Here is a 27,369-nt window from a genome sequence, read left to right as displayed (position 1 = left end):
ACCATTTGTCTTGTTCGAATTAATAAAAGCGTATAAAGTTCATTTCCAAAAATTTCATGTTGAATATTAAGTTACTTTTCAAACAGTAGACTATAGGAATAAATCAAAACAGGGACCATCAAAATACGGATATTGTGGGGGTGGCGAACACTTTCTTCACAACGAACCAAACTTCTGAGTTCTTGTCATCTTGTTTGAGCCACAATGTTAGACCTTAGGAACCCTTTAGGAAATTCCTTAGCTTAAATTAGAAGATAAATTCAATTAAAGATATGACTAATTATGCCTTAGAAATCCAATGGTTAATGATCACTCTTTTGAATGAATAAAAAATAAATGAAAAAGCATATATGCACACATCCACCCTAAAATCACACACAATTCACAAATAAACAAAATCATTTCGCATCTCCAAGATTCCGAGTTGACTGGGGGTTAGATCTGAAAGCCGTGGTCGACAAAATGCATATGTATTTGCCAATAAATAAAGGGACTCTAATTTGAATTTGGATGCAATTAAATCGCTATGCAGACACAAAACTTTACTTTTGTGATTACCATTGGACAAGACTGTCATATACATGAGACCAAAATTTTTTCATATGATAATTTAATCTTGAACTTTAGAATATTCTTTATCTTAGAATTCTATGTTTTTTTTTAATTCATGCTTTTAGCCCCCGAAATTGAATTTTGGTTTTTTCCTGGACTATTAATATGAGAATTTGGTATGAAAATCTAAAATCTGTCCTGATCCTTTTTAAAATATTTGTAGACGTGTTGAACCCTTAAATGGTTCATTGTGTTTGGAATTTAGTCAACACCTAAGCAATAGACCGTCAACACCTAGGTAATAGACTATCAAAGCCATAAATTCATCCGTCAGAGAACTTGGACTTTGACACAGGTGGGAGCTAACTAGTGGCACATGGTGGGGTCGGGTGCAAATTTTCCAGCAAAACATAAATAAACCTTATGGTAAAGGTCAGTAGCCCATAAGTCCTTGCAGCCCTAGAAATGTGATGCAAGTCTTATGCATGGATTTAATATATAATAATCCAACGAAACAACGTTTAAGCCCTCCTAACGTTAAAGCCATCCTGTTATATATATATATTAACAACAATTGAAATTTTACAGCCGTGCTCTTGAATTAGGAATTGAAATTCCATGAATTTGTTCAAGAACCCACATACTGGGCGGTGGGCAATCCAAGATTTAATAGTGTAAACAACAATTCTAGGAAACCAAAAAGAAACCCCTTTTTAACAATCTACACATCACTAAAGTTTTCCATGATAAAATTCTAACTTCTTAATTCTTTGTTTCTAACTGTGAGAAATCATACCTTGAACAATTGGTTACCTGTTCAATTAATTCCAAGGAAAAGTACACCTCCTAGCCTCCTTAGTGATGAAACCCTTCTTATAAAAACCTTAATTTATCTTTAAACACATAACTTTTGAAAACTTTTAACTTCTAAGAACCTAAAAAATAAAACTTGTGCATATTATGCATAATTATTTACAACACTTGAATCACTCTGAAAGTCCAGCCGAAACAACCTCCAAAAAGTCTCAAAATACTCTTAAATAGGACCTATAATCAATCATGAAAATTACTAAATATCCTCTGCAAAATATAAAACTTAAAAAAACTATACAAATGGACTCACTAGGATTATACCTTGCTGAATTGATAACACTTTTAACACTAAATTAACGTTTCTCTACCCAATGATATTCTAACCAATAATATTCCATTGTATTAATCGAAACTCATATTGCCATGAGCATTGCAGTAGCAACACTTTAGGATTTAATATATAACCCCAATGCAAATAGTGGGCCGAAACTAATATGATCCTGTTCATGAACTTAACATTCATTGACCTACGGATTTAATATGAGAATTTGGTATGAAAATCTAAAATCTGTCCTTATCCTTTTTAAAATATTTGTTGACGTGTTGAACCCTTAATGGTTCATTGTGTTTGGAATTTAGTCAACACCTAGGCAATAGACTACCAAAGCCATCAATTCATCCGTCAGAGAACTTGGACTTTGACACAGGTGAGAGCTAACTAGTGGCACATGGTGGGGTCGGGTGCAAATTTTCCAGCAAAACATAAATAAACCTTATGGTAAAGGTCAGCAGCCCATAAGTTCTTATAGCCCTAGAAAAGTGATGCAAGTCTTATGTATATATATATTAACCACAATTGAAATTTTACAGCCGTGCTCTTGAATTAGGAATTGAAATTCAGTTCAAAAAAAATAAAATAAAATAAAAATTAGGAATTGAAATTCCATGAATCTGTTCAAGAACCCACATACTGGGCAGTGGGCCACCAACTACGAAAGTTGTACGCTACTACTTTAATTTCACATTTGACTCTCTCAGTCTTCTACTCTACTTGGCCTCACAACAGCTATCTAAAATCTAAATAACATGTGGCTCAAAAAAAAAAAAAAAAAAAACTAAATAACATTCATTTCCTTCACTCTGCCATACCCATTCTCTCTCAAACCATTGAGAAATACATCTTCTTTATAAGTTTTCATTCCCCTGGCTTTCTTAAAGTCTTAAAACATTTCCAATTTCATCACCTCTTTCTTTTCGATCTTCTCAACTGTCTATATATCCAAATTACAATGGCTATTCTCACCAACAAACAAGCCTTCTCTTCCTCTTTTACCCAACGATGCAAATATGACGTGTTCTTGAGTTTCAGAGGAGAAGATACCCGAAACGGTTTTACTAGCAATTTAAACGGTATTTTGCGTCATAATGGTATTAACACCTTCATGGATGATGAGCTTCAAAGAGGAGAGAAAATTTCCACTGAACTTCTCGAAGCTATTGAAAATTCAAAGATTTCGATAATTGTATTCTCTAAAAACTATGCAACTTCCACTTGGTGTTTGGATGAACTTGTCAAAATTCTTGAGTGTAAAAAGAATGGCCAAGTGGTGTTTCCAGTGTTTTATGAGGTGGATCCATCAGATGTACGTAATCAAAGGGGAAAGTTTGGAGAAGTGCTAGCAAAATATGAAGAAAATTTCAAGTATGACATGAACAAGGTGCAAAGATGGAGGGCCGCTCTAAATGAAGCTGGCAATTTATCTGGTTGGGATTACAAAAATGAGTATGTTTTTAATCACTACTTTATTATCACCACAAAATTTTACTACTAAAAAACAACTCCCAGAAGCTATATTGTTTGTTTGTTTTTTTTTTTTTTTAATTTTTTTATTATAAAATATTATATTTGATCATATCTTTTATTATGGGGCTAGTTAAACTACAACGGTCAACGATAGCAAGAGAAGAATATATTATTGATGATCTTATCAATTAATTAGAAGCTTCTCTTACATAATCTTTAGAAAATCTTCTTTTCCATGCATCTTTTTGTGCAAAAAGACTAATATTGACATCCTAGCTCAACAATAAAAAAATAAAAAAAAAGTATTTGTATTGACAATTTAGATTTATGAATTACGTGCCATTTAATTTAATTAACAAAATTTCAGTTGTAGTTCACAAGCTAAACAAAATTAACAAATTTGAATTCAACTTAGGATCATATTTCTATTTCTAACATGTTTTTTTTGTTAATGCTTTGTGATTGGTAGCCGCCCTCAATTTAGGTTTATCCAAGAAATTTTTGAAGAGATCTCAAGTGCTAAATTAAATTGTTCACAAGTATTTGTTGTTAAATACCCAGTTGGAATAGACTCTCGCGTAAAGGAAATAAGTTGTTGCTTAGATATTGAGTCAAACGATGTTCGTGTGTTAGTGATCCATGGTCTTCCTGGAATAGGTAAGACAACAGTTGCAAAAGCTATTTTTAACTTAATTGCATATCATTTTGAAGGAAGTAGCTTTCTAGAGGATGTTAGAGAAAACTCAAAAACAAATGATGGTGTACTCCAACTACAAGAGGCACTTTATTATGAGATCTTAGGGGGTAGAAATTTGAAAGTACATGGTATATCTAAAAGAATCAATGTGATAATGGAAAAGCTTCATCACAAAAAAATTCTTTTAATTCTAGATGATGTGGAAAAATTAGTCCAAGTAGAAAATTTGCTTGGAAAATGCAATTGGTTTGCTTCTGGAAGTAGAATTATTATCACAACAAGAGAGAAAAAGTTGCTATCTACCCTACGAGAAGATTGTCATTTAATTTACTATAAGGTTAAGGAATTAAATGAACATGAATCTCGTGAACTCTTTTGTCAACATGCATTCAAAAGAAACAAGCCTACAGAAGATTATTTGGAGCTCGTACACCAATTTATAGTTTATGCGAAAGGACTTCCATTAGTTCTAAAAATAATAGGTTCTGATTTATATGACAAAAATTTACATTGTTGGAAAAGTGCATTAGATAAGTACAAAAGAATTCCTAATTCGGATATTCAAGAAGTACTTAAAATAAGCTATGATGGATTGGACCGAATTCAACAGGATATTTTCCTTGATATTGCATGTTTTCTTAAAGGATTCTACAAGAATTTGGTTGTAGATATATTACAAAGTAGCAATTTTCATGACCCGTACTATGATATTGAAAAACTTATTGGTAAATCTCTCATAGTTGTTGCAAATGATGACAAATTATTGATGCATGACTTGATACAACAAATGGGTTTGGAAATTGCTCGACAAGAATCAGAAGTGTCAAGAAAACATAGAAGGCTATCATGTTATGAGGATGCTTTTGAAGTACTAAATGGAGATATGGTATAAGTCCTTTTGATTTACCTTTTCCCTTTTCTCACATTGCAAATGTAATTAATTTTTTCTCATTATGTTTGGTTTATCATTTTAATGTTGAAGATGATTTTGTTTTAAATTTAATAATCATATGTTCTGTTGTCTAACGTGATTCATGTGATTCTTTGTCCAATTAGGAATTAGATGAAATTCAAGGCATAACATTGTCCTTGCCACAACCAAGAAAGATGCAATTGAATCTTGAAAAGATGAGAAGTCTCAAATATTTGATTATTCGTAATGTAATTTGTGAAGACCTTAAATCTTTTCCCAATGGGTTAAGGTTACTTGATTGGAATGAATTTCCTTTATTGTCCTTGCCATCCACCTTTGAACCTACAAAACTCATTGCGCTTAAGATGCCTTGGAGCCACATTGAATTGGACGAGCATTTTGAGGTATAATCATAGTATTTATAAATTTTTATTAGATTTTTTTGGTTAAAAAGTACTTTTAGAGAATAAGTGAAGGTGCCTTTTTTTTTTTGGCTAAAACCAAACCATGCATTTATTACTATATAAAATAAAATTTCTATAATTTTTTAATAAATAAAATCAAAATGTGCACAAAAATTTAAGAATTTACACATAACTATCAAGAATTTATGGTGCAAATCAATGAACTATTGACATTTTCTATTTTTTGAAAAAAAAAAAAAAGAGTAGTGCTACATATATTACAAGTTGTACTACATTGTTGATTGAACATACAAACTTATGTGTTACAAATTATAAAGAGACAATTAAAATATTCATTTGTGAGGTGGTTGAAGCCTACCAATCACATTCATTGCTACATTAATTTGTAAACTTTATGTTTATAAAATGTGTATTAAAATTCATAATTGAACAATTATTACTTCTTAATCTATACTCTTAGCTTCTTCTTCTTTTCTTTTTCTTTTTTTTTTAATAATTTTTATTTTTATTTTTATTTTTTGAAATGAGCTCTTAGCCTTATTTTGCTTTCTTTTTACTAATAAATTTTCAAAAAAAAAAAAAAAATTCTTCTTCTACAGAGGTGTCGATTCGAAACATTGAAATATATAGATTTTGCATTTTGTAAAAATATTACAAAAGTGCCTGACTTATCGGTGATTGCCCCAAACATAAAGGAGTTGAACCTTTTTAAATGCATAAACTTAGTTGAGGTTCATCAGTTCGTTGGACTTCTTGAAAAGCTTGAATGTTGGGATCTCTTTGATTGCCAAAATCTTAGAATTTTACCAACAAAGCTCCAGTTGAAATCTCTTAAAAGATTTTATCTCTTTGGCTCTGAAAGTCTTGAGCAAGGAACGGAAACATTAGCATTGCTTTCATCAATAGGATATCTCACTGGCCTTTGTGAGTTATCAATAAGTTTGAAAAACGTGAAAGATGTTCCAAGTAACATCTCTGATTTACAAAATCTTAGGAAGCTCTTTATGCATGATTGTGATGAGTTTCCAAAAGCCATGGATACCCCTAGTTGCTTCCCCAATTTAGAACATCTAGGTATAACTTACAGCAACTTTACTACCCTCCCTGAAATTGCTATCATTTTTCCCCAATTAAAGATTCTAGGGCTTCACCATTGCTGGAACCTTCCGAAAATTCCAAGACTTCCACATTGCATACAAGTTGTATTTGCAATAGGGTGTAATTCGTTGAATTCGCAATCAAGAAGAAGATTACTGAATCAGGTCTCTCTTTCTCTCTCAAAGTTTTAGAATTTTTTTTTGTTAATTAAAGGTTATTACTAAATTTGCTAAATTGAAGTTTCTTAATTTTGCTAATGGCAAGCAGTTTGAAGAATTTATAGGGCTTCAACAAAATATCGTATGTGCAAGGGGAATATGGCATCAGGATTCTGATTCTGAAACAAACTTTGAATCAGAATTAGAATTTGATTTTGATGAAGCTACATTTGAAACGGACTCTACATTTGAAACGAAATCTAATCCTGAAGCGGACAATGAATTTGTATCAGAATTTGAACTTAATGAAGCTACATCTGAAACGGACTTAACATGGAAACTTTATGATTCTTATTCACTTCTACTTCCAGGAACTAAGATTCCAAAATGGTGGTTCAACCATCAAAGTTTTGGAAGTTCCGTATCATTTTCAGTCGGTCGGAAACTTCCATCATTTGCTATCTGTGTGGCTCTAAAATTGGAATTGAAGGATGTGACATATAGATGTGATGTATTTAATTGTTCTATCTACATGAACATCACTGGTTTTAAAAGATTGCTTGTGTCTACTCATTTTTCATTAGATTCAGTATCTTTTATGTGGTTCTACTATATTAGAGATAACTCTTTGGAAGACATAATTTTGGAGGATTGGAATGAAATTAAGATTCTATGTAAATGTTCAGATTTAGATCCTGAAATTGCAAATATTACAATAGAAAGGTGCGGAGTCCATGTATCATGCATTTGTCCTCCTTTCAACTTCGCAGCAAATGAGGATGCTAACTTCAACCCATGTCCACCATTGAAGAAAATGAGAACCTCTTGATTAAACTTCAAACAAATATGCCAAGGTACTATCATTACTTTGAATCTGTTTTTTTTTTTTTTTTTTAAATAATCTGAAGTAAGTTACAAGCAGAGTCACCAAATATGAATTCACACTATATGCAGTTGTGGTGATGAAAATTCTTTAGGAGGCACAAGATGAAGCACATCAAGTAATTGATAAAATGTTACTTTGGGCTGAATGAATGAACTCACTCTTTTACTTTACAAAAGAGGAGGTTCAATATATATATATATATATATATAGGTAAATTATTGTAAAGATTACACTATTGTATTTCTATTGTTAGCTGGTTGTTGAGGATTTATCTTTTGGATTTCAGCAAACATCATCAACTTCATTGCAAGTCCAGCTTGCAAGCTCAACTGGGAATGGAAGAGCAAAGGATATTTTTGTAGATTCTCATTCAATTTAATGGCCTATTCATTCAGGGGCAAGCTAATCTGATATGTCATGTTAGCTGCTGGCAGCTTGAGCATGAATGGTAACAGGTTTATGCATTTAGTTTTTGGGTACATGATGACGTATCTTGGTGCTAGTACTTCACTGTTTATGTGTAATAAATGTGGTCCTTCAGCTTCTAAAAGTGTAGATAGAAGTAGGATCAAGAAATTTAATAGCTGACATATAAGGTTTAGATTTCTTAATTTTGTTTGAATAAATTAAAAACAACTTATTTAAGCGATCAAGTCTTCTAGGCTAAGATTTGTAGGCACTAACATTAACCTTGAGTATCAACACAAACATAATGTCTAACAAGGTAATTTTGAAAAATTAAAATGTCATGGTGCATTCATATAAAAAGGAGGTCTTTAACTATCATGAGCAAGGAATTTTCTAGTAGATGTCTAATAGTGTATATAAGAAAAATGCTAGTGTTATAAGCCTATTCATATCTTTCCTAAAACATTACATCAATAATCTGGGAAGTCTAGGCTGGGACAAATATAGAGGCAAATATATTAGCGATAATAGCTACCAAACCCGGGGAAATATTGATAAAGCACACGACAATGGATAATCAAACTTGCTATTCTTTTTTCATCTTAAACATAAAATTCTTTGGGTATGGAGACCATTTTGCTTCTTTATATATGCAAAGCCTTTCATTTTAGTATATTATTGTCTCTCTAAAGCTTTTTTCTTTTAAAGAGCTTTCATCTAGTGCTTCATGACTCATTAGATTACTTTAAACAAAAAAAATTTCTCAAGACATTTCATTAAACTTGTTCAGTGTCTTCCCCTAATGCATTGTGCAAGGCTTAATTATTTTCTTACATGTAACCATATCATAAATTTTTTCTTACATGTAGTTTGGTCAAGCTCTTTTACATCATTAATAAGTACTATGTGTTGTTTTAAGCCTATTTTATGTGAAAAATAATTATTTTATTGATTATTCATTTTGTACAATTTGAATAGATTTGCATCTTAGAGTTCCCTTATTTTTTTCTGTGTTATCCCAAATGCTGGTTCTTGTATGTTCTACTTTCTCCTTTATTATGTGATTCTCATATTTCCAAGCCTTTTAAAAAAAAAAAAATTTATGGCAAATCTAATTTAGACCCCTATGTTGTTGTTTTATTGTCCAAAAAAAATTCATTTCAAGAGCTTTTATATAGTGCTTCATGATTCATTAGAGATTAGACTAATTCAATAAAAAAAAAAAAAAAAAAAATTGAAGACATTTCAATAGGCTTGTTCAGTGTATTCCCTAATGCATTGTGTGAAAAGATTATTTATTTATTTTTTTTATGTGCAAGTGTAACCATATAATAAATATTTTCCTTACATGTATATAGTTTGGTAAGCTTTTTTACATCATTAATAAGTACTCTTCGTTGTTTTAAGTCTTTTTCATGTGACAAATAATTATTTTATTGATTGTTCATTTTGTGCAATTTGAATAGGTTCGCATCGAAGAGTTCCCATATCTTTTCTGCATTATCTCAAATGCTAGTTCTGGTGTGTTCTACTTTTTCCTTTATCAAGTGATTTATTTCTAAGCATTTTTTCAATTGCTTTATGACAAATCTGATTTGTACCCCTATGTTGTTTTAGTAGTATTGTCTCTCCAAAATCTGATTCAAGATGTCTAGGTCTGTGCTTATGGCCTTAGTGGAATCTTCATCGGCTGGGGTTTCAAAATTAAAATCTTCTAGTGTTGAGATATCCTCATTTACCACATCAAGATATATTTCAAGATCATTGGCAGTAAATGTATCAATAACTCGCGTAACATCATGCTAACCCAACTCTATTGTCAACTCTAATATGACATTTTTGTATGTACAAGTATAAACCTTGGATTAACTAAAATGACATCTCTAGCTTTATTAAATCATTAACTAGCAAACAATGATGGAGGTGAAATGTTCAAATAACCAAATAATTTGTTTTCCCAATAGATTTACCCACATGTAACAACAATTTCAACAAATTAAGTATACTTGGTGGAGATATGTAATTGAGGATAGTATAAGGACTGTTGCAACTTAAAATCTCCAACTCTTCTCTACTAAATGCTCCACGCAAACTTTGACACAATCTATATGCCTTGTGATGAGTCACTGTCTAAAAGCATAACCCTATGCATTGCAATTATATTATCATTCCTTTTGCCACAGATATATTTGTTATGCTATCTATTTGGGATTGCTATATTTATTTTAAGTTTGCCACATATATATTTGTTATGCTATCTATTTGGGCTTGCTATATTTATTTTAAGTTGTGGACTGAACTGTCACTAGTAATATTGATAACTTTCATTTATGTAATCCACTATGTAGAGTTGCATCCTTTAGAAATAGACGATATGTACTGATCATATGACAAAAATAGGGTTGCAATGGCATTGTAATCGACCCCATCTGTAAGTGTACTAGGTAATTGTGTAACATGTTAATTGTTTGAATTATAGTTCCAAATGCTTAGATTCTGGATAAATAGGATTTTCTAGTGAGCTATACTTGGCATATTGTCGGAGGATTATTGATTTCATTAAGGGGTTAATGCAAATGTTTTTATCAATGTGTCTCAATCCACACTATATCCTACTTCTTGCTAACTTAAAGGACAAAGCATTTGACTTTTGGATTCTATACCATCAATGGTACATCAGGGCTGAGACGTAGTTCGCACATATTATTACTACACTAGCTAGACACACCTACACCCATAGAACATGCACTAATGCATGCCATATAAGCTCTATAGTAGTCATACAAATAAAGTATGCAACAAGTAATTTATGGTTAAGTCACAATGTTCATTTCTTTCCCATGTTTGTATGAGGTTTAACACACTTGATGATACCATATTTTGATAAACTACTTTTTCCTTCTCCTTTTCATTTGTTTATTGGGTTTTACAATTCAAATCCTTATTAAGAGCAATCAACTTTCCATATTTCAAATATAGACATGGAAGATCAAATTTCTATTTGAACTTACCTCCATAAACCTAGGCAACAAGAAAAGTTTGAGTGTTATAGGTAGGCTATTGTACTCTGTTTTGCCAAGTAGCAGCTACACGAACAACGAGGTAAAGAGTTGATACAAATGAATCCTGCATTTTCTAGCTGGCTTTTGTAAAATCTAGAATGTGTCAATGTTAACGTTGACAGTGTAGATGTGCATATATACTAATACAAGTTTGGGCATGTACAGGAAGTCATTGATATTGGTTTGCATGAAACATTTGGAACATGAAGATGCCAAGAATTGGAAGCTCATATCCATGGATGCACTTCCAATACAATGTAAATACATTTAAGGTGCATAACCCGCTTAATTCACTTACATTTATGTATTATTTATTTGGCGGAGGTGATTATGGTATATTTATGATAATATATATTTTGTTTCTCTTATTATTTGCAACATTGTTGTGCCATTCCAAACTGAAAGTAATCTAAATTTTCAATGTTGTGTAAATTTCATTTGGGTTTAATTAGATCTGAATCTAATCTTAATATACCATAGGTGCTTGCAGCTTTTACATGTTTTGATCTCTTTATGTTATTGGAAATTGACATTACGGTTGATATTAACACTTCCCCACTTTGTTCAAATTTAATTTTTGATCTAAATTCCTACTTTTTTTTTTCTTTAAAAAAAAAAAAAAAAAAAACTATATTGAAAGTTCAAATATGTGTAAAAACACCTTTGAACGTTTAGACCCCCAAATTACACATTAACCAATTCAAGCATTATGTCAAACAACAAGTGTGCGGAAACTTAACATAAGCTATTATATGAAATTGGTAAAACTATCTATGCCAAAATATAAAAGACATCCACAGCAGAAAATAAGGCAAAGATAAAAGGGAAGGAAGATGCAAACACAAAGACAACACGCGATGTGTTATCGAAGAGGAAACCGAAGCCCTCGGCGTAAAACCTCTCCGCCGCCCTCCAAGCGGTCAATAATCCACTAGAAAATGTAGTTGGGATACATGAACAGCAATAGACCCTCCAAGCCTAATCTACCCGATGTACCTAAGCCCTCCAAGCTTCTTGCTCCAACGAGGTTGCGCCGAACCTTTTTCTTTTCTAGCTTCCCGGATTCCGCTACTTGACCATAGCATCAACCAATGTAGATTGGTTCCTTCCTAACTGCTTCCCAAAGCACCAAATAAACCTTCTCACAGATATGGGTATGGTGAGAAAAGGATTTGGCCAAGAACCTCTCAAGGATGTATCAATGGAGAGGAAGAGAGTAGAGGAATTTGAAGAGTCTCTTAGGTGAAGATTGTGGATGAATCAATCTTTTTTTTCTCTAGGGTTTCTCTCTTAAAATTCTCTCTGGAGGCCCTCTTTCAATCGTGGGTAAAAGGGGTATTTATACTGGAGTGGGAGAGGAATGTGAAACGTCAGGTTTTACAAAATAGGGGTGGCTCGCGGCTTGACTAAGTCACGAGATCCAGTCGCGAGTTAACCGTATGGCCAGTTGTCCTGTTTTGTCCTGTAGTGCTCCAGCTAGCATGACTGTTCATCTTCCAGCATGCTTGGCACGTGTGCTGCTTCTGGCGGCTTGCAGCCGCGAGTCCCAGCCGCGAGTCTCTGTTTTCTTGCACACTCTTGAGCAAACTTCACTCTATCTCACTCACTACCCTTACAACAAACCCACCTAAATACAGGGTTACTAAATGCTGAATTACAAGCAAATTTGGCACGGAATAAAGCCAATTAGATGGTTGAATAAATTCAACCTTACAATCTCCCCCTTTGGCTATTCCGTGACAAAACCCTAAAACAGACTCTAGACTTAACATGTGAGTTGGGAACAGTTGAACAAAACTCACTCAGACCTAACTCTAGAAGCTGTGAAGCACTTGAATCATATGAACATAATACTCCCGAAACACAACAATACACCATGATCATTGTAAGCAGAAAATTATAAATGCATATGAAACAGGCAATATGTGATCAAGCAAAAATGGAGTTAAGAAACAAACCATGGCTTGATCAACCAAGTGAACACCACAAGGTAGTGATCACAGTGCTCATTCACACTTGGAATGAACACAAGGACATACAAGTTAACAAGCACAAAACAAGACACTTGTATGCTCAACACTCAACCAATGCATAACACACAAGGCATATGCATCTAGGAACAATCCTACAAGGGCACAAGAGTGACAGTACATAAACCAAAATGCAGAACATTTAGATTAAAGTACTGATTTCAACATAGCATAAAGGCTGCATTAAGCAAGGTACATACCATAAAGCCTACAAACTATACATAAAACATTAACCCTAAAAGCTTACAAAAGCACATGGGTACAAACTACAATATAACTGAATATAAACTTAAACAATATAAACTAAAAGTGTATAAAGTTTCTCCCGTTCAAAATGATGATAAGCTGTGATGCACTTGGAACATATATACTTGTAACCTGAAACACTTCCACAAAACACATTAGACCCTCAAGATAAAGCAAGTAATAGAAGGACAAGTATAATATAACAAGTAAATTGCGATCAAGTAAACATGATGTGAAACATGTGGACAACTAGATCATACACCAAAACAGTCATAAATTTGACTACAATGATCACATAGCAAAGCAAAAGATCATCTGAACAAGCATTTAATGAAGCACAATAGCATAGGGATATATGCATGTCCAAAACACAAACACGATGCAATACAAGAAAACAAACATAAAGAGAATGTTTTCTCCCCCTTGGTATATGCATCTCCCCTATGGAATATCTCTCCCCCTACAAATGTGCATGAGAAATAGAATTTCTCCCCCTAAGGATGTGCACAAGAGTCATATAGAAATGACAAAACACTCCGACATACTCTCCCCCTTTTTGTCAGGAATAGACAAAGGGTCAAGGAGAAACGAGGGTAAGAGATGAAGGTAAGAACAAAGAGAATGATGCAGGAGGGAAAAATGAAATTTTTTTTTTTGAAAATAACTTTGAAAATAACCCTCAATATGCAAAACACGTGATTTTCGCGACTGAGTGAGTCGCCACAAAGTCGCCAGTTCAAGCCGCCAAAACACTCAAAGATAAAAGATTGAAAATTTTTCTAAGTGTTTTTCGCGACTGGAAGGTCTACCCGCGAGAGAGTCGCGAGCTGAGCTGCCAAAATCTCTGAGTAACCCTCGCGACTGGACCTTCCACTCGCGAACAAGTTGCCAAAAATGACCCGCGAAAACGCGATTGAGTCTCGCGACTTGACTTACCCGCGACTGAGTCGCCAAAACAGGGCAAAACTGGGTTTCTTGAAAAATTTCAGATTTTTTAACAAAATACTTTCCAAAAACACCTAAAACACTCAAAAATCTTTTTGCGCTTGAATTAACAAAAATTGAGCATGTGAAAACACATTTCATCAAGTACAATCACACAAATGAATATGGTATTTATTGAACATAAACTTGTGTGTTGTGTGTGGATATCAACAATGAGATAGTCCTTAGTCTAATGTGAAGCTTCAATGATCAATTCAACCAAGGCATACACAATTAGCACTAGATCAAGTGATCCATCTCAATTATAGAAATATGTATATATGACCTCCCACAAAACTTGATAACATATCTTGGAGCTTTACATTTGACTCCATAACATTTGATCATTTTGATCTCTTGAGACAATCACCTCTCATTGTGAGAGTGATATTTGATATTTCACTTTAATGAACAAGCCTTTGGCTTTTTGAATAAACATTCTCTTTAATATAAGGTCGCTTACCCTTTTTCCTAGTCGAATACTAGAATGTGCGACAGGCTTTTGCAGCTCAATATCTCTTTTCATTTGGAGATTTACATTTGGTGAGCTCTTCTTAGCAAAAACAAAAATAAAGAGTGGGAAGATATATAGACACAAGTCTATGCAAGTTTCAAGATCAACATAACCATTCACTAATCATTCATGACAAGTTTGAAGATCTATTTACAACAATCACATAGATTTCAAGGTTTCTCCCACAGTGATATGAGTGCAAAGAAACAAGCAATGCTCGAAAATGCATAAAGCCATTAGCACAAAGGTACAAGGCAAAACAAGTTTTGAGACAAAACTCAACAACGTCGATCAAACTTTTTGATTTTCTACTTTTTATGTGGTTTTGGATTTTTACACACACAAACCAAAGACATAAAAGTAAGATCAAAACAAAAACAAAACAATGCATATAAAGATATGCATGATGCACAAATGCATGACAATGAAGCATCTAATGCATGAAGGGTCCTACAAAGATCGAAAGAATTAGATCAAGGACCAAAGGAACAAAAGCTCAACCATAGGAACCCTTCCTCATCCAAACAGAACAATTGTTTGGAATGAGTGTCTCATGAGAAGTGAGACGAGGGTTGGAAGAATGAGAACCGGAGATGCACATAGTCAAGGAGTTAAGAGCATTAAACACTTTCTTTAATAACATGCTATTATCACTAAAATCCGGTTTATCCTTTTTAGCACAACTTCCAAGAAGCTCAAGTTTTTCTTTTCTTTTGATTCTTTTAAAAGCATGAAACTTAGAGCTTTGAGGTCTTAGATGACCAAAGGCACCACAATGGTGACACACAATGTGTTTAGGTCCACTAGGCCTTTTGGGAAGGGATCTAGCAATATGATTTTGTTCCATCTTCAACTTATGACATTGAGGTCTTATATGACCAATCACACCACAATGGTGGCAAGTTGGAACAAACTTAGATCCATTCAAAACCTTAAGTTGAGATCTAAACGGAGGCTTTGACTTAACAGCCTTTCTCTCCACCTTTTGATTTCTCTTATGTGGAGGAATGTACACCGATTTGTCCTTTAAGGTAGAACACACACTAGGCACAAAATCGGGTACTATAACATGATTGCAACAAATATTTTCATCCTTTTTAACAATAGGTTCAGCAATCAAACACTTGGCATGCATCTTAAGAGATTCATTTTCACATTTAAGATCATCAACAAGTTTGTTAGACAAAACAAGTTTAGCATCCAAGTCCATATTCAAACATTCAGACTCTTTCAGCTTTTCATGAGAAATTTCAGCAAGTTTTTTATATTTCTCAACCAATTTGTTGGATTCATTGAGCTTAGCAATCAAATCATCATTTTCACAAAATAACTTGCTCAAATTCTTTTGAAACTTCTTAGCATTTTTCTTTAAGAGTTTGTCAACAACACCCATAGATTCAAATAACATGTCATCACACTTATGAGGATTAACACTCATAGAGACATTTTCACAAACACGTGGCATGTTACATTCATCACCAACCAAATCATGCAAAGAGTCATACAAAGCACAATCCATGGCAAATAAACACAAGGGGTCAAGGATCACACTTAGGTATTTAAACCACAACAAGTGTACCCGCTCTGATACCAATTGAAAGTTCAAATATGTGTAAAAACACCCTTGAACGTTTAGACCCCCAAATTACACATTAACCAATTCAAGCATTATGTCAAACAACAAGTGTGCGGAAACTTAACATAAGCTATTATATGAAATTGGTAAAACTATCTATGCCAAAATATAAAAGACATCCACAGCAGAAAATAAGGCAAAGATAAAAGGGAAGGAAGATGCAAACACAAAGACAACACGCGATGTGTTATCGAAGAGGAAACCGAAGCCCTCGGCGTAAAACCTCTCCGCCGCCCTCCAAGCGGTCAATAATCCACTAGAAAATGTAGTTGGGATACATGAACAGCAATAGACCCTCCAAGCCTAATCTACCCGATGTACCTAAGCCCTCCAAGCTTCTTGCTCCAACGAGGTTGCGCCGAACCTTTTTCTTTTCTAGCTTTCCGGATTCTGCTACTTGACCATAGAATCAACCAATGTAGATTGGTTCCTTCCTAACTGCTTCCCAAAGCACCAAATAAACCTTCTCACAGATATGGGTATGGTGAGAAAAGGATTTGGCCAAGAACCTCTCAAGGATGTATCAATGGAGAGGAAGAGAGTAGAGGAATTTGAAGAGTCTCTTAGGTGAAGATTGTGGATGAATCAATCTTGTTTTTCTCTAGGGTTTCTCTCTCAAAATTCTCTCTGGAGGCCCTCTTTCAATCGTGGGTAAAAGGGGTATTTATATTGGAGTGGGAGAGGAATGTGAAACGTCAGGTTTTACAAAACAGGGGTGGCTCGCGGTTTGACCTCGCGGCTTGACTAAGTCGCGAGATCCAGTCACGAGTTAACCGTATGGCCAGTTGTCCTGTTTTGTCCTGTAATGCTCCAGCTAGCATGACTGTTCATCTTCCAGCATGCTTGGCACGTGTGCTGCTTCTGGCGGCTTGCAGCCGCGAGTCACCCGCGAGTCCCAGCCGCGAGTCTCTGTTTTCTTGCACACTCTTGAGCAAACTTCACTCTATCTCACTCACTACCCTTACAACAAACCCACCTAAATACAGGGTTACTAAATGCTGAATTACAAGCAAATTTGGCACGGAATAAATCCAATTAGATGGTTGAATAAATTCAACCTTACATATATCTATTTCTTTGATGATTGGAATGTAGTTTGAAAAACATGGAGTTCTCTATAAAATTTGTGATTTCTCTTTTCTTGAATGCTTTTATGATATATGGGTTTTCTTCTTTAGGTGGGGAACTATATTTCAAATCTGAATTAAGGGTTTTTATTTTTATTTTTTATTTTATTATCATGATGTGAAATTTGACTTGTTTATCTATAAAGTTGTAGTTTGATATGTGGGTTTTTATCCTATTGGATTAGTTTAAGGAACATTGGGAAAGATTTGAGAAAGACCCAAGTTGAATATGTGACTACAAAATTTTTCAGTAATATGCAAAATTTCTGTAGTTTAAAATGAGACAAAGATTGTAAATTTTGTAAATGAGATATAGATTGAAGACAGTTCTCTTTTCTAGTGCTCATTTCTGACCCAAAATGGGTTCGGTAAAACAGGTTATTTGAATAAGTTATTTTACTATCAACCTAGGTGGTCATTTCTTAGGTTATTATAAGTTTCGATGCATTAAGAAACTTACTTGATTTTAAGAAATAAGAAAGCATTTTTGGGGTACGAACATAGGTTATTTGCCCTCTCTCTCTCTCTCTCTTTCTGTCATGAGTCAATAACATTTCTTAGATGGCTTTTTCTTTTTCTTGGCCATTTAATATTATGTTGGCCTATTGCTTTGCTTCTTTGACCAACTTGATATACCATCTCCTGGCCTTTCCACTTTAATATCTAGTCTAGGTTTAACTTTGATTAAATGATATAATAATATGGTGTCTGATATGGCCAAAGTGGCAGGATGTTTTGTAGAGAGCTCATTGATAGGCCAAAAACGAATTGACTCCTTGTGATAAATTAACCAATTAATTTAGCCAAGTGAATTAATTAAGTTTATTAACATGCAAATGCGTGGTAGCACAAACAAATCACCATTTAAACTAAGTGTGCAACAAAAAATAAATAACACGGTAATTTGTTTGCAAATGGGGAAAATCTAACGGCAAAAATCCCACCGGGTGATTTTCAGGTCACCACTCCCGAAATTCCACTATTATCACAACAAGTGATTACAAGTAAAGGAATCCCAGTACCTTTTACCAACCTACAGTTGAACCCTTACCCCAATACCCAATTGGATTTGTTTTGTAGTGACAATTTCTCCTTTTGATGCACGGCTCCTAAGTACGTGACTAACAAATTGCGTAGATCCCAGTATACGACTTCAACACCAACTAGAGAAGGTTGTTGGCTGCGAAGTTCTTCAGTTCATCCTAACGATGAAGATCAAGAAGATGCTTGGTCACAAAACCCTATGGTGCACATACACAGCAACTTCTTCAAGAACGATGAACTAAGAGCAAATTCTGTCTCCGGTCACAATTTGCTTGAGCAAACTTTGCTCAACACTTGTGCGACTTGTGAACTCTTTGACAGCCCTTAAAATAATCCTTTTATATGTCTAGGGTTAGGATATAAGAAGGCCCAAAGACACATTCACGAATTCTAAGAAAACAAAACAGAAAATCTGTTTTTCTTAAACCTCGACAGATAGGAGGTGTTGAGCAGCTGTCGAGCAGGTGTTGAGAACACGAGTTGAAATAGCTTTCTTAAGCTCGATAGATGCAGCTATCAAGTCAGCTGTCAAGCTTTAATGAATTTGCACATTCAGCTTGTTTCTTGGATAAACTTGAATGACTTCAATACTTGATCATGAAACCTTGTTTCTTGAAGTATTAAAAACACCTAGATCTACCCAATTACAAGTAAAGTAGGTTTTGTCAAAGGATTAGCCAATTACATAAAATAGTGACATATGTTCCTAACAAGTGAACCACATATGTCTTAAAAATCTCCCCCTTTGGCAATCCGTGACAAAACCACAACAAACAAATGAACATATGAGAGAAGTCATAAATCACTCAACTCATATTCACTTGTTGAATACAATAAAATCTATCCTAACACAAACTCTTGAAAAATTTTGCAAGAAGAGAGTTTATGGCAAGTAGACTTTGACAACCTATATTTCTGAAACACTTTAAACAAAACTCATTAAGGCATCTTTGTGTGAAATAGAAATAATAGATTGCATACAAGTAATAAGAAGCATGTGTATAAAGAAAGAAAAGAAACAACACATTTAAGGGGTAGGTGAAAGAAAAAAAACATACATCCACATATAGAGAAGAATAAGTACAATGTATGTCAATAAATGGTCACAAGACCTAAGGTACAAGAACAATGTATTTATAAAAGAAAGAAAAGAAAAGATACATAAAATTCTCACTACATCCTTCATGATATGAACACTCCCCCTAACAAAAGTATCCTGTACTAACTCTCCCCTAAAGTATGACTACTCTCATATACCAAAACTACTTCCCCTTTTTGTCAAGTAAACATCTCATCGGTAGAGCTAGCATCTCCATCATCATCATCAGAAGCATCATCATCATCATCATCATCATCATCCTCATCCTCAGAATCAGAATCAGAAGCCACTAGAGGAGGTGGAAGAGAAGCCTCAAGAGCAAAACCGCCCATAGTCGCCTGTCATCTAGCAATGTGGCCAAAACTACTTCCCTTTTTTGTCAAGTAAACATCTCATCGGTAGAGCTAGCATCTCCATCATCATCATCAGAAGCATCATCATCATTATCATCATCATCAGAAGCATCATCATCATCATCATCATCAGAAGCATCATCATCATCATCATCATTATCATCCTCATCCTCAGAATCAGAATCAGAAGCCACTAGAGGAGGTGGAGGAGAAGCCTCAAGAGCAAAACCGCCCATAGTCGCCTGTCATCTAGCAATGTGGCCAACATGGATGTTCACCTGATACAACTCTATAGAAAGTGTATCTAGGCAAGCATCCATGCGTTGAAGCTATGCCATGATGTCTCCTAGTGACACATCGCTCGTGGAAGAGGAGGAAGCAGATGTGGATCGAGCAAATCGAGATGGAGCCGGATGGGTGGGAGCTGCTGAATCCGTCTGTCACGACTTGAACTATGCCTCGCTATGTTTAACGGTAGCATATTCTATGGCACAAATATGAGTGAAGTGGTTGGACACAGGAAAAGAGACCGAAAATGGCGTAAAATCCTCGTGATAACGGAAGGAAATATGAGCTTATCACGAGACGCCGAATCCAGATGAACATCTATAATGGAAAGAATAAAATGAGAAGGGAAATCAATAGTAAGATGCTCAAGGAGGGATAAAAAAAACCGAGCATGAGGATCTTTAATGGAGTTATAATGAGAGAGAGGATGGAGTACAAAGGTCATCACCATGTTCAAAAACCGAGGGCCTTTTGCAAAGCCCGAATAGTAAGTGAACTGGCGCTCACCCCACTCGGAAGGATGCTCATAAAAGGCAGATTTGAGCTCATCCTTGGACACAGTCCGTAGACACTCAAAACCAGGGTAGTTAGGGAACTTTACCCTAGGAACCCAAAGCACATCCGTAACAAGTTGCGGTGTGATAGGAATGCATGTACCTCAAAAGCGAGTGAAGAAAAGAGGTACTGAATGATCAATCCTGTGCATGTTAGAGTAAAACTCTTGGATAAGTACGAGAGGACAAGTGATTGAGACATCACACAGTGACTCCCATCCCCGATTGTGAATGACATCGGGAAAGTCGGTGTCGGTGAAGTCCGCCAGAATGACTTGGCGTTCTGAATGAATGCCGTGTCTAGAAAAGTTCTCCAAGAATGCCTTGTGGGCATCAGCATCACGGAACTGAAGAGAGATAGGAGCAGAATTAGAAGATGAAGAGGCTCCGGAACGAAGAAGGTTCCAAGCCGAAGTAGATTTACGCTTAGGTGCCATAGACACGACTAATGTAAACAAAAAGAGACGGAGAGAGAGAGAAAATTAGAAAAGCTCCAAAAAATTTCAAATATAACAAGTATATTGAAAAAAAGTACGTATGCATGAGAAATGCATGAACATGTGACATGCAAAGTAAATTGCATTATAGGCTCAGCCCAATCCAATCCTACCAGCACACAATCAATTACACACATCTAAAATGAATGATAATACTGTTATTATGCTAATGTGATGCAATGCATAAGATTTTAAACTCATTTAAGCAAAAACCCATCCCAAAATTTCAACAGACACTCATCAATTTTGAAAAACCCTAAAAATTTTCAAAATCCCCAAAACCTAGGTTTCAAAACATGAAATGCATGAAGAATGAGAGATTAGAAGCTTACCAAGTAAAGAAAATCTTGAAAAAGCTTGAAGAAACCTTGAGGAGAAGATTGGGAGTGAGATGAGAGTGTTTGGGATGAGAGAACACGAAGCTATCGAAAGATAGATCGAGGGAAATGAGGTTCGGATCACATGAGAAGAATATATAGAACCTCAATAAATCTTGACAAATGAAGGTGTCGAGGTAAAAAACATCAGACACAAGAGATGAGGCTTGATCGATCCACCAGGTGTCGAGAAGCTATCGAGGGGACAGGAACTTTCTTGATCGACCCATTAGGTGGCGAGATTGCAATAAGAAAAAGCTTGGAAGCTCGATAGATAGCCAGGTGTCGAGGAGGTGTTGAGCTAGCTTTTAAAAACAGTTTTTCGAGAGGAGAAAAACACAGACACGAATGCAATCAAGCATGCAACTCAACCAATGATCCAAACACCATATTAACCTCTCAAAAACATCTCTCAACAGCAATTTTAAGCACAAGGATCTCAAAAACACACACACACACACACACAAAACAGGTCTAATTAATTTTATATTTCAAAAATAAGTCAAGACAGTTTAGTGAGCATACAATAACACATGTAAAACCTTGTGATAGCCAAATCACATTGTACCTACACATGTATCAAAAGTAGCAAAAAATATTGCATGTTGTGTGTGAAAAACATGGCAAGATTACATAAGTGTATAAATGTTATGACGATTTGAGATATGAGAAAATCACTATAATTCACACACAATCATAACTATTTGATGGGGACAATCACCTTCGAGATACATCCTATAAATCTCATATCTCCTAAAATACTGCTTGCAGTCATTTTTAAAAGCATTTTTGATCTTTTTTCTTTTTATTTTTCTTTGCATATTTTTCTTTTAAGCAAATCATGAATGGACATATAAGAGATGGAAAAGAAATACTCAATTATGTTAAGCTTCTGACATTCCAATTTTGCTATGCCAAAGCACACAAATATCATTGACATTGCACTTTTGTTATGCTGAAGCATACAGATGTCATTTCATGATTGGCGTGCAACAGTGGTGAGATGGTTATTTATGCCTTTCTCTTAGGATTTTCTAGTCCTTCTCATCAAAAAGAGTGATATGAGTGTTAAGTACAAGAGATAACTTAATCTTACTCATCACAAACAAGAGCCACAAAGCTCACTTGCTTAGTTGTGCATAGAGATGCTCATCTAAGTTACAAGAGATACAAAGTTTAGACAACTTTGTTTCAATGACCATTCAAGGTACACAAGTACCAATGTACACAAACACACACTGTTTTTGTATTTTTCAATTTTTTTTATATGAAAAATAAAACAAAGCAAAACTGAAAAATAACTATACAAAAACATGTTAAACAAAGCAAAGCATAAAAACTAGACTGACTCAAAACAAAAGCAAAACACACAAGTTATGCAAAAACAAAAACAAGAAGAGAGAAAGAGAAAAGTGATAGAATCACTTGGAGTCCTTTTTCTTCCACACCTTGGAAGAACTTTTCCTTTGATTAAACCCTTGAACCAATAGTGAGGGGGAAGAATTGAAACTGTTCAAGTTCGAAAGGAACATGAGGGCTTTGAGAAGATCTCTAAAGGGAGCAAAAGAGCATTGAAGCTGATTTTGGTTCCCAGATGCTATCATGTTGTTGCTCTGTTGAGTGGCTAGCCACTTATAGAAATTTGGTCGAGTATGGCCGGTAACTCCATAATGATGACAGAGATGCTGCTTCTTCTGTTTAGGCTTTTGAGAGTTAGTCTTCTTAGCCCTAGGGTTCTTAGCTTCCTTCTTATCTTGCTTAGGGGTTGCTCCTAAGATAGATTTACCTTTGTTTATGTTCTCACTAGCTAAATCAGTTTTAACATCATTGTTCTCAATTTCGACATTATTACTAGGAGGAACAAAAACAGTAGTACTAGTAGAAGCAATATTAAAGGAAGAGAAACCATACCCTAAACCTGTTCGATCAGAAGCAGATTTCTGAACAATGAGCATCTCATCAAGCTTTGCATTTGAAGTCCTCTCCAATTGAGCTCTAACTTGAAACAGCTTCGCTTCAAGCTTCTTGGTCTTCTCAGCCAAGAAATTGTTCTCAAACCTTAATGCTCCAATAGTCTGATTAGCCTCATCAAACTTTGTAGAAAGCTCTTCACGATCAAGTTCCACATCAATGAGCTTCTTGGTGGTCAGCCTATAAAGTTTCTCATGTTTCTCAGAAATCTTGTATAATTTCTCATAGGCTGTATGGATATCATCTTGATCATCCATCTTCTTAAATTTGGACTCCACCAATTCCTCTTCTTCATCCACATCTTCAACAATCCCATCAGTAGGATTGACAGTGGCAGTGAAGGCATTCAGGATTTCGTCATCCTCATTGTCGGAATCATCCTCAGGCTCGGTGTCACTTAAAGTAGCAGCAAGTGCCTTGCCCTTCCCAATGCTCTTGAGATATGTAGGACACTCTTGTTTCATGTGACTAAAGCCTTGACACCCAAAGCACTTAGGTCCTACAGGAACAGTGTACTGACCACCATCCCTTGCATCCTTCTTCCCTTTGTCTTGGCTCTTGAATTGAGAAGAATTGGATTGCCTACGGTCCTTGTCAAAGCTCTTTCCATTAGCATTCTTCATAAACTTCTTGAATTGCCTAGTGATGTAGGACTTCACCTTAGAATCTTCATCATTTGAAGACTCATCTATCTCACTGCTCTTGGCCTTCAAGGCCATGCTCTTGCCTTTACCCGTCTTGCCAATCCTAGTCAACCCTAGCTCATAGGTCTGCAGATTACCAACCAGTTCAGTCAAAGGAATCTTGTCAATATCCTTTGATTCTTCTATTGCCATGATCTTGGCATGGAATCTTTCGGGTAGAGATCTGAGCACCTTTCTCACAATTTTGGGTTCAGGAATGGTTTCCCCAAGATTGAACGCTGAGTTCACTATGTCTTTGAGCTTGGCATAGAACTCATCGAACGACTCATCCTCCTCCATCTTAATCTCTTTGAAACTTGTCTTGAGCCTCTATAGCTTTGAATCTTTGACAGCCTTGATTCCCTCATAGGTTGTCTGGAGGATGGTCCATGCTTCCTTAGTAATTTCAGTGGAGGATATTTTCTTGAACTCCTCATTGGTGACCGCACTAAATAAGACATTGAACGCTCTACTATTGAAGTTTTCCGCCTTGATCTTGGCATCATCTCAATCGGTCGGCGTTTCCTTCGGCTTAGTCCAACCTATCTTAACAGCTTGCCACACTTTCTCATTTAAGGACTGCAAAAAAGCTTTCATGTGTACTTTCCAGTATGCATAGTTTGTACCATCAAATAAATGAGGTATGAGTAAAGACTGTCCTCTATCCATGACAACAGGGGTCAATGGATCAACACAGTAAAGATTAAAACCTAATCAGAGTGTGCCTGTTTTGATACCACTTGATAGGCCAAAAATGAATTGACCCCTTGTGATAAATTAACCAATTAATTTAGTCAAGTGAATTGATTAAGTTAATTAACATGTGAATGCGTGGTAGCATAAATAAATCACCAACTAAACTAAGTGTGCAGCGGAAAATAAATAACACGGTGATTTGTTTACGAATGGGGAAAACCTAACGGCAAAAACCCCACCGAGTGATTTTCAAGTCACCACTCCCGAAATTCTACTATTATCACAACAAGCGGTTACAAGTAATGGAATCCCAATACCTTATACCAACCTGCAGTTGAACCATTACTCCAATACCCAATTGGACTTGTTCTGTAGTGACAATTTCTCCTTTCGATGCACAGCTCCCAAGTATGTGACTAACTAATTGCGCGGATCCCAATACGTGACTTTAATCACCAACTAGAGAAGGTTGTTGGTTACAAAGTTTTTCAGTTCATCTCAAGGATGAAGATTAAGAAGATGTTTCGTCACAAAACCTTATGGTGCACATACACAGCAGCTTCTTCAAGAACGATGAACTTATAGTAAATTATGTCTCTGGTCACAATTTGCTTGAACAAACTTTGCTTAACACTTGTGCAACTTGTGAATTCTTTGACAACCCTTAAAATAATCATTTTATATGTCTAGGATTAGGAGAAAAGAAGGCCTAAAGATACATTCATAGATTCCAAGAAAACAGAATAGAAAATCTATTTTTCTTAAACCTCGACAAATAGGAGGTGTCGAGCAGGTGTTGAGAACACAGGCTGAAACAGCTTTCTTAAGCTTAATAGATGTAGCTGTCAAGCTAGCCGTTGAGCTTTAATGAATTTGCACTATTCAACTTGTTTATTGGACAGACTTGAATAACTTCAATACTTGATCTTGAAACCTTGTTTCTTGAAGTATTAAAAACACCTGGATCTACTCAATTACAAGTAAAGTGCATTTTGTCAAAGGATTAGCCAATTACATAAAATAGTGACATATGTTCCTAACAAGTGAACCACATATGTCCTAACACTCATTAACCATGGAGACCATGATTCAATAGTCAAATATGAGCAATTGGATTAAATGGGTTAATTCTAATCCACCTTTGACCATATTGCACCTGGTGGGTAAAATGTTGGGAACTTGAGGTAACCCTTCTTTCTACACTTTCCTTCAAGCAGAAAGTTGGAGGTCTTCTCAACAAGATAGTGAGAGCTTCTTTAATGCATGATCATGTGATGTAGCTTAGCTTGGTTACCAGAAGAAGAATAAAATTTGAAGTTGACTTGGAATAAATGCCCACATCGCGATCATCATGTAGTTCTTCTGTGATCAGCTTGTTGTGAGCAGTCCTCTAATCAAGGGTAGGATTAGGTGCAATGCAGCGGTTTGTTCTCAAGATCATGTAATACTTTTGCTATAGTTTTTAAATAACAATTGCCCCAAAAAATATAGGATTTATCTTTGCTTATTTTTAATGATTAAATGTGATTATTAAAGAAAAAAGAATGGTGGGGACATTATACATAGTTGGGTTTAGGAGTTTCCATACTATGTAGAGTGGGGACGTAGTTGGATTTATACCAAATGATCAGCTTCTTATTTTGAAATTATTTATGGTTTAAATCTACTTGGCAGGAGCAGCCTGGCTTTGGCAGACAACTTTTGCTATTTCAAGATTGGTAGGTTCCTATCCTGGTTGAAGGGTGTGGCAATTAAAAATCTACTTGGCATGGCACTTGTTTTATTTGTAAATCGAGAGATTGGTACAAGGTTCTTGCTAGTTGTTAGAATTGGCTTACTATTATTGCTATTATTCTTTCCATTAAGGAGGCCTTTTTCAAATCTAGTGCAAAGAGGGTGTTGGTGATTTTGGTATTGACAAGTAGCACAACTGTATCAAAATTAATGCTCAGTAAGGAATGTAATGGTTGGAATAAAAAAATGTTCATTAGAAGCAGCAGGAAAAGTTTTTGCATCAAACAGGAGGATAGGAAGTTGTCTTTTGAGTGGCAGTGACACAAAGATGAAAGCTTGATTGCTTGTTTTTTTTCCCCCTGGTTTTGGATTTATTGATTTATACATGCTAACTTAGATTTTTCCATGACGTAGTTTTTGTCTGATGTACCCAAAAAAAGAACTATTTTACATCTTTGATATACTGACTGTAGATTTGCTTCTTTAGTGTTTGGTTGGCTCTAAAGATATTTATAGTCTTTGGTATATTGTCGTTTCTTTTCATAATACCTACTCCAGTGAAATCGAAGTTTTATCTTCTTATATCTGTGTTGCAATTCTGATAATTTATGGTGATTGAAGTCAAATGAATTTGAAGTAATGACTCAACCATGTGTACATAGAACTTTTCGATTAGCAAGAATTCTCAAGTGTTTTGTAATGATAAGAGAAAGAATATGC

At 35.1% G+C, this 27,369-nt stretch overlaps 1 protein-coding gene across 9 annotated transcripts; it reads left to right on the top strand.

Annotated features, from left to right (window-relative positions):
• Positions 1 to 2,480: 2,480 nt before the first annotated feature.
• Positions 2,481 to 27,164, top strand: LOC126717748 (disease resistance protein RPV1-like). Of its 9 annotated transcripts, none has more exons than XR_007652742.1 (9): positions 2,481 to 3,148; positions 3,639 to 4,752; positions 4,923 to 5,183; positions 6,341 to 6,466; positions 6,570 to 7,314; positions 7,633 to 7,794; positions 9,221 to 9,275; positions 10,982 to 11,088; positions 26,590 to 27,164. XR_007652742.1 is itself a non-coding variant. In XM_050419594.1 (6 exons), the coding sequence occupies exons 1-5, from the start codon at positions 2,655 to 2,657 to the stop codon at positions 7,287 to 7,289; spliced, it is 2,715 nt and encodes a 904-aa protein (XP_050275551.1). In that variant the 5' UTR covers positions 2,481 to 2,654; the 3' UTR covers positions 7,290 to 7,314; positions 7,415 to 7,616. The 9 variants fall into 9 exon arrangements, 1 of the variants encoding a protein (XP_050275551.1); XR_007652744.1 differs by having other exon boundaries at positions 7,633 to 7,801; XR_007652739.1 differs by having other exon boundaries at positions 9,221 to 11,088.
• The last annotated feature ends 205 nt before the right edge of the window (positions 27,165 to 27,369 follow it).

The sequence above is a fragment of the Quercus robur genome, chromosome 3 (assembly GCF_932294415.1).
Source record: "Quercus robur chromosome 3, dhQueRobu3.1, whole genome shotgun sequence".
NCBI classification, from domain to species: Eukaryota; Viridiplantae; Streptophyta; class Magnoliopsida; order Fagales; family Fagaceae; genus Quercus; species Quercus robur.
The sequence above is the reverse complement of the archived record's forward strand: the minus strand, read 5'-3'. Positions and strand labels throughout refer to the sequence as shown.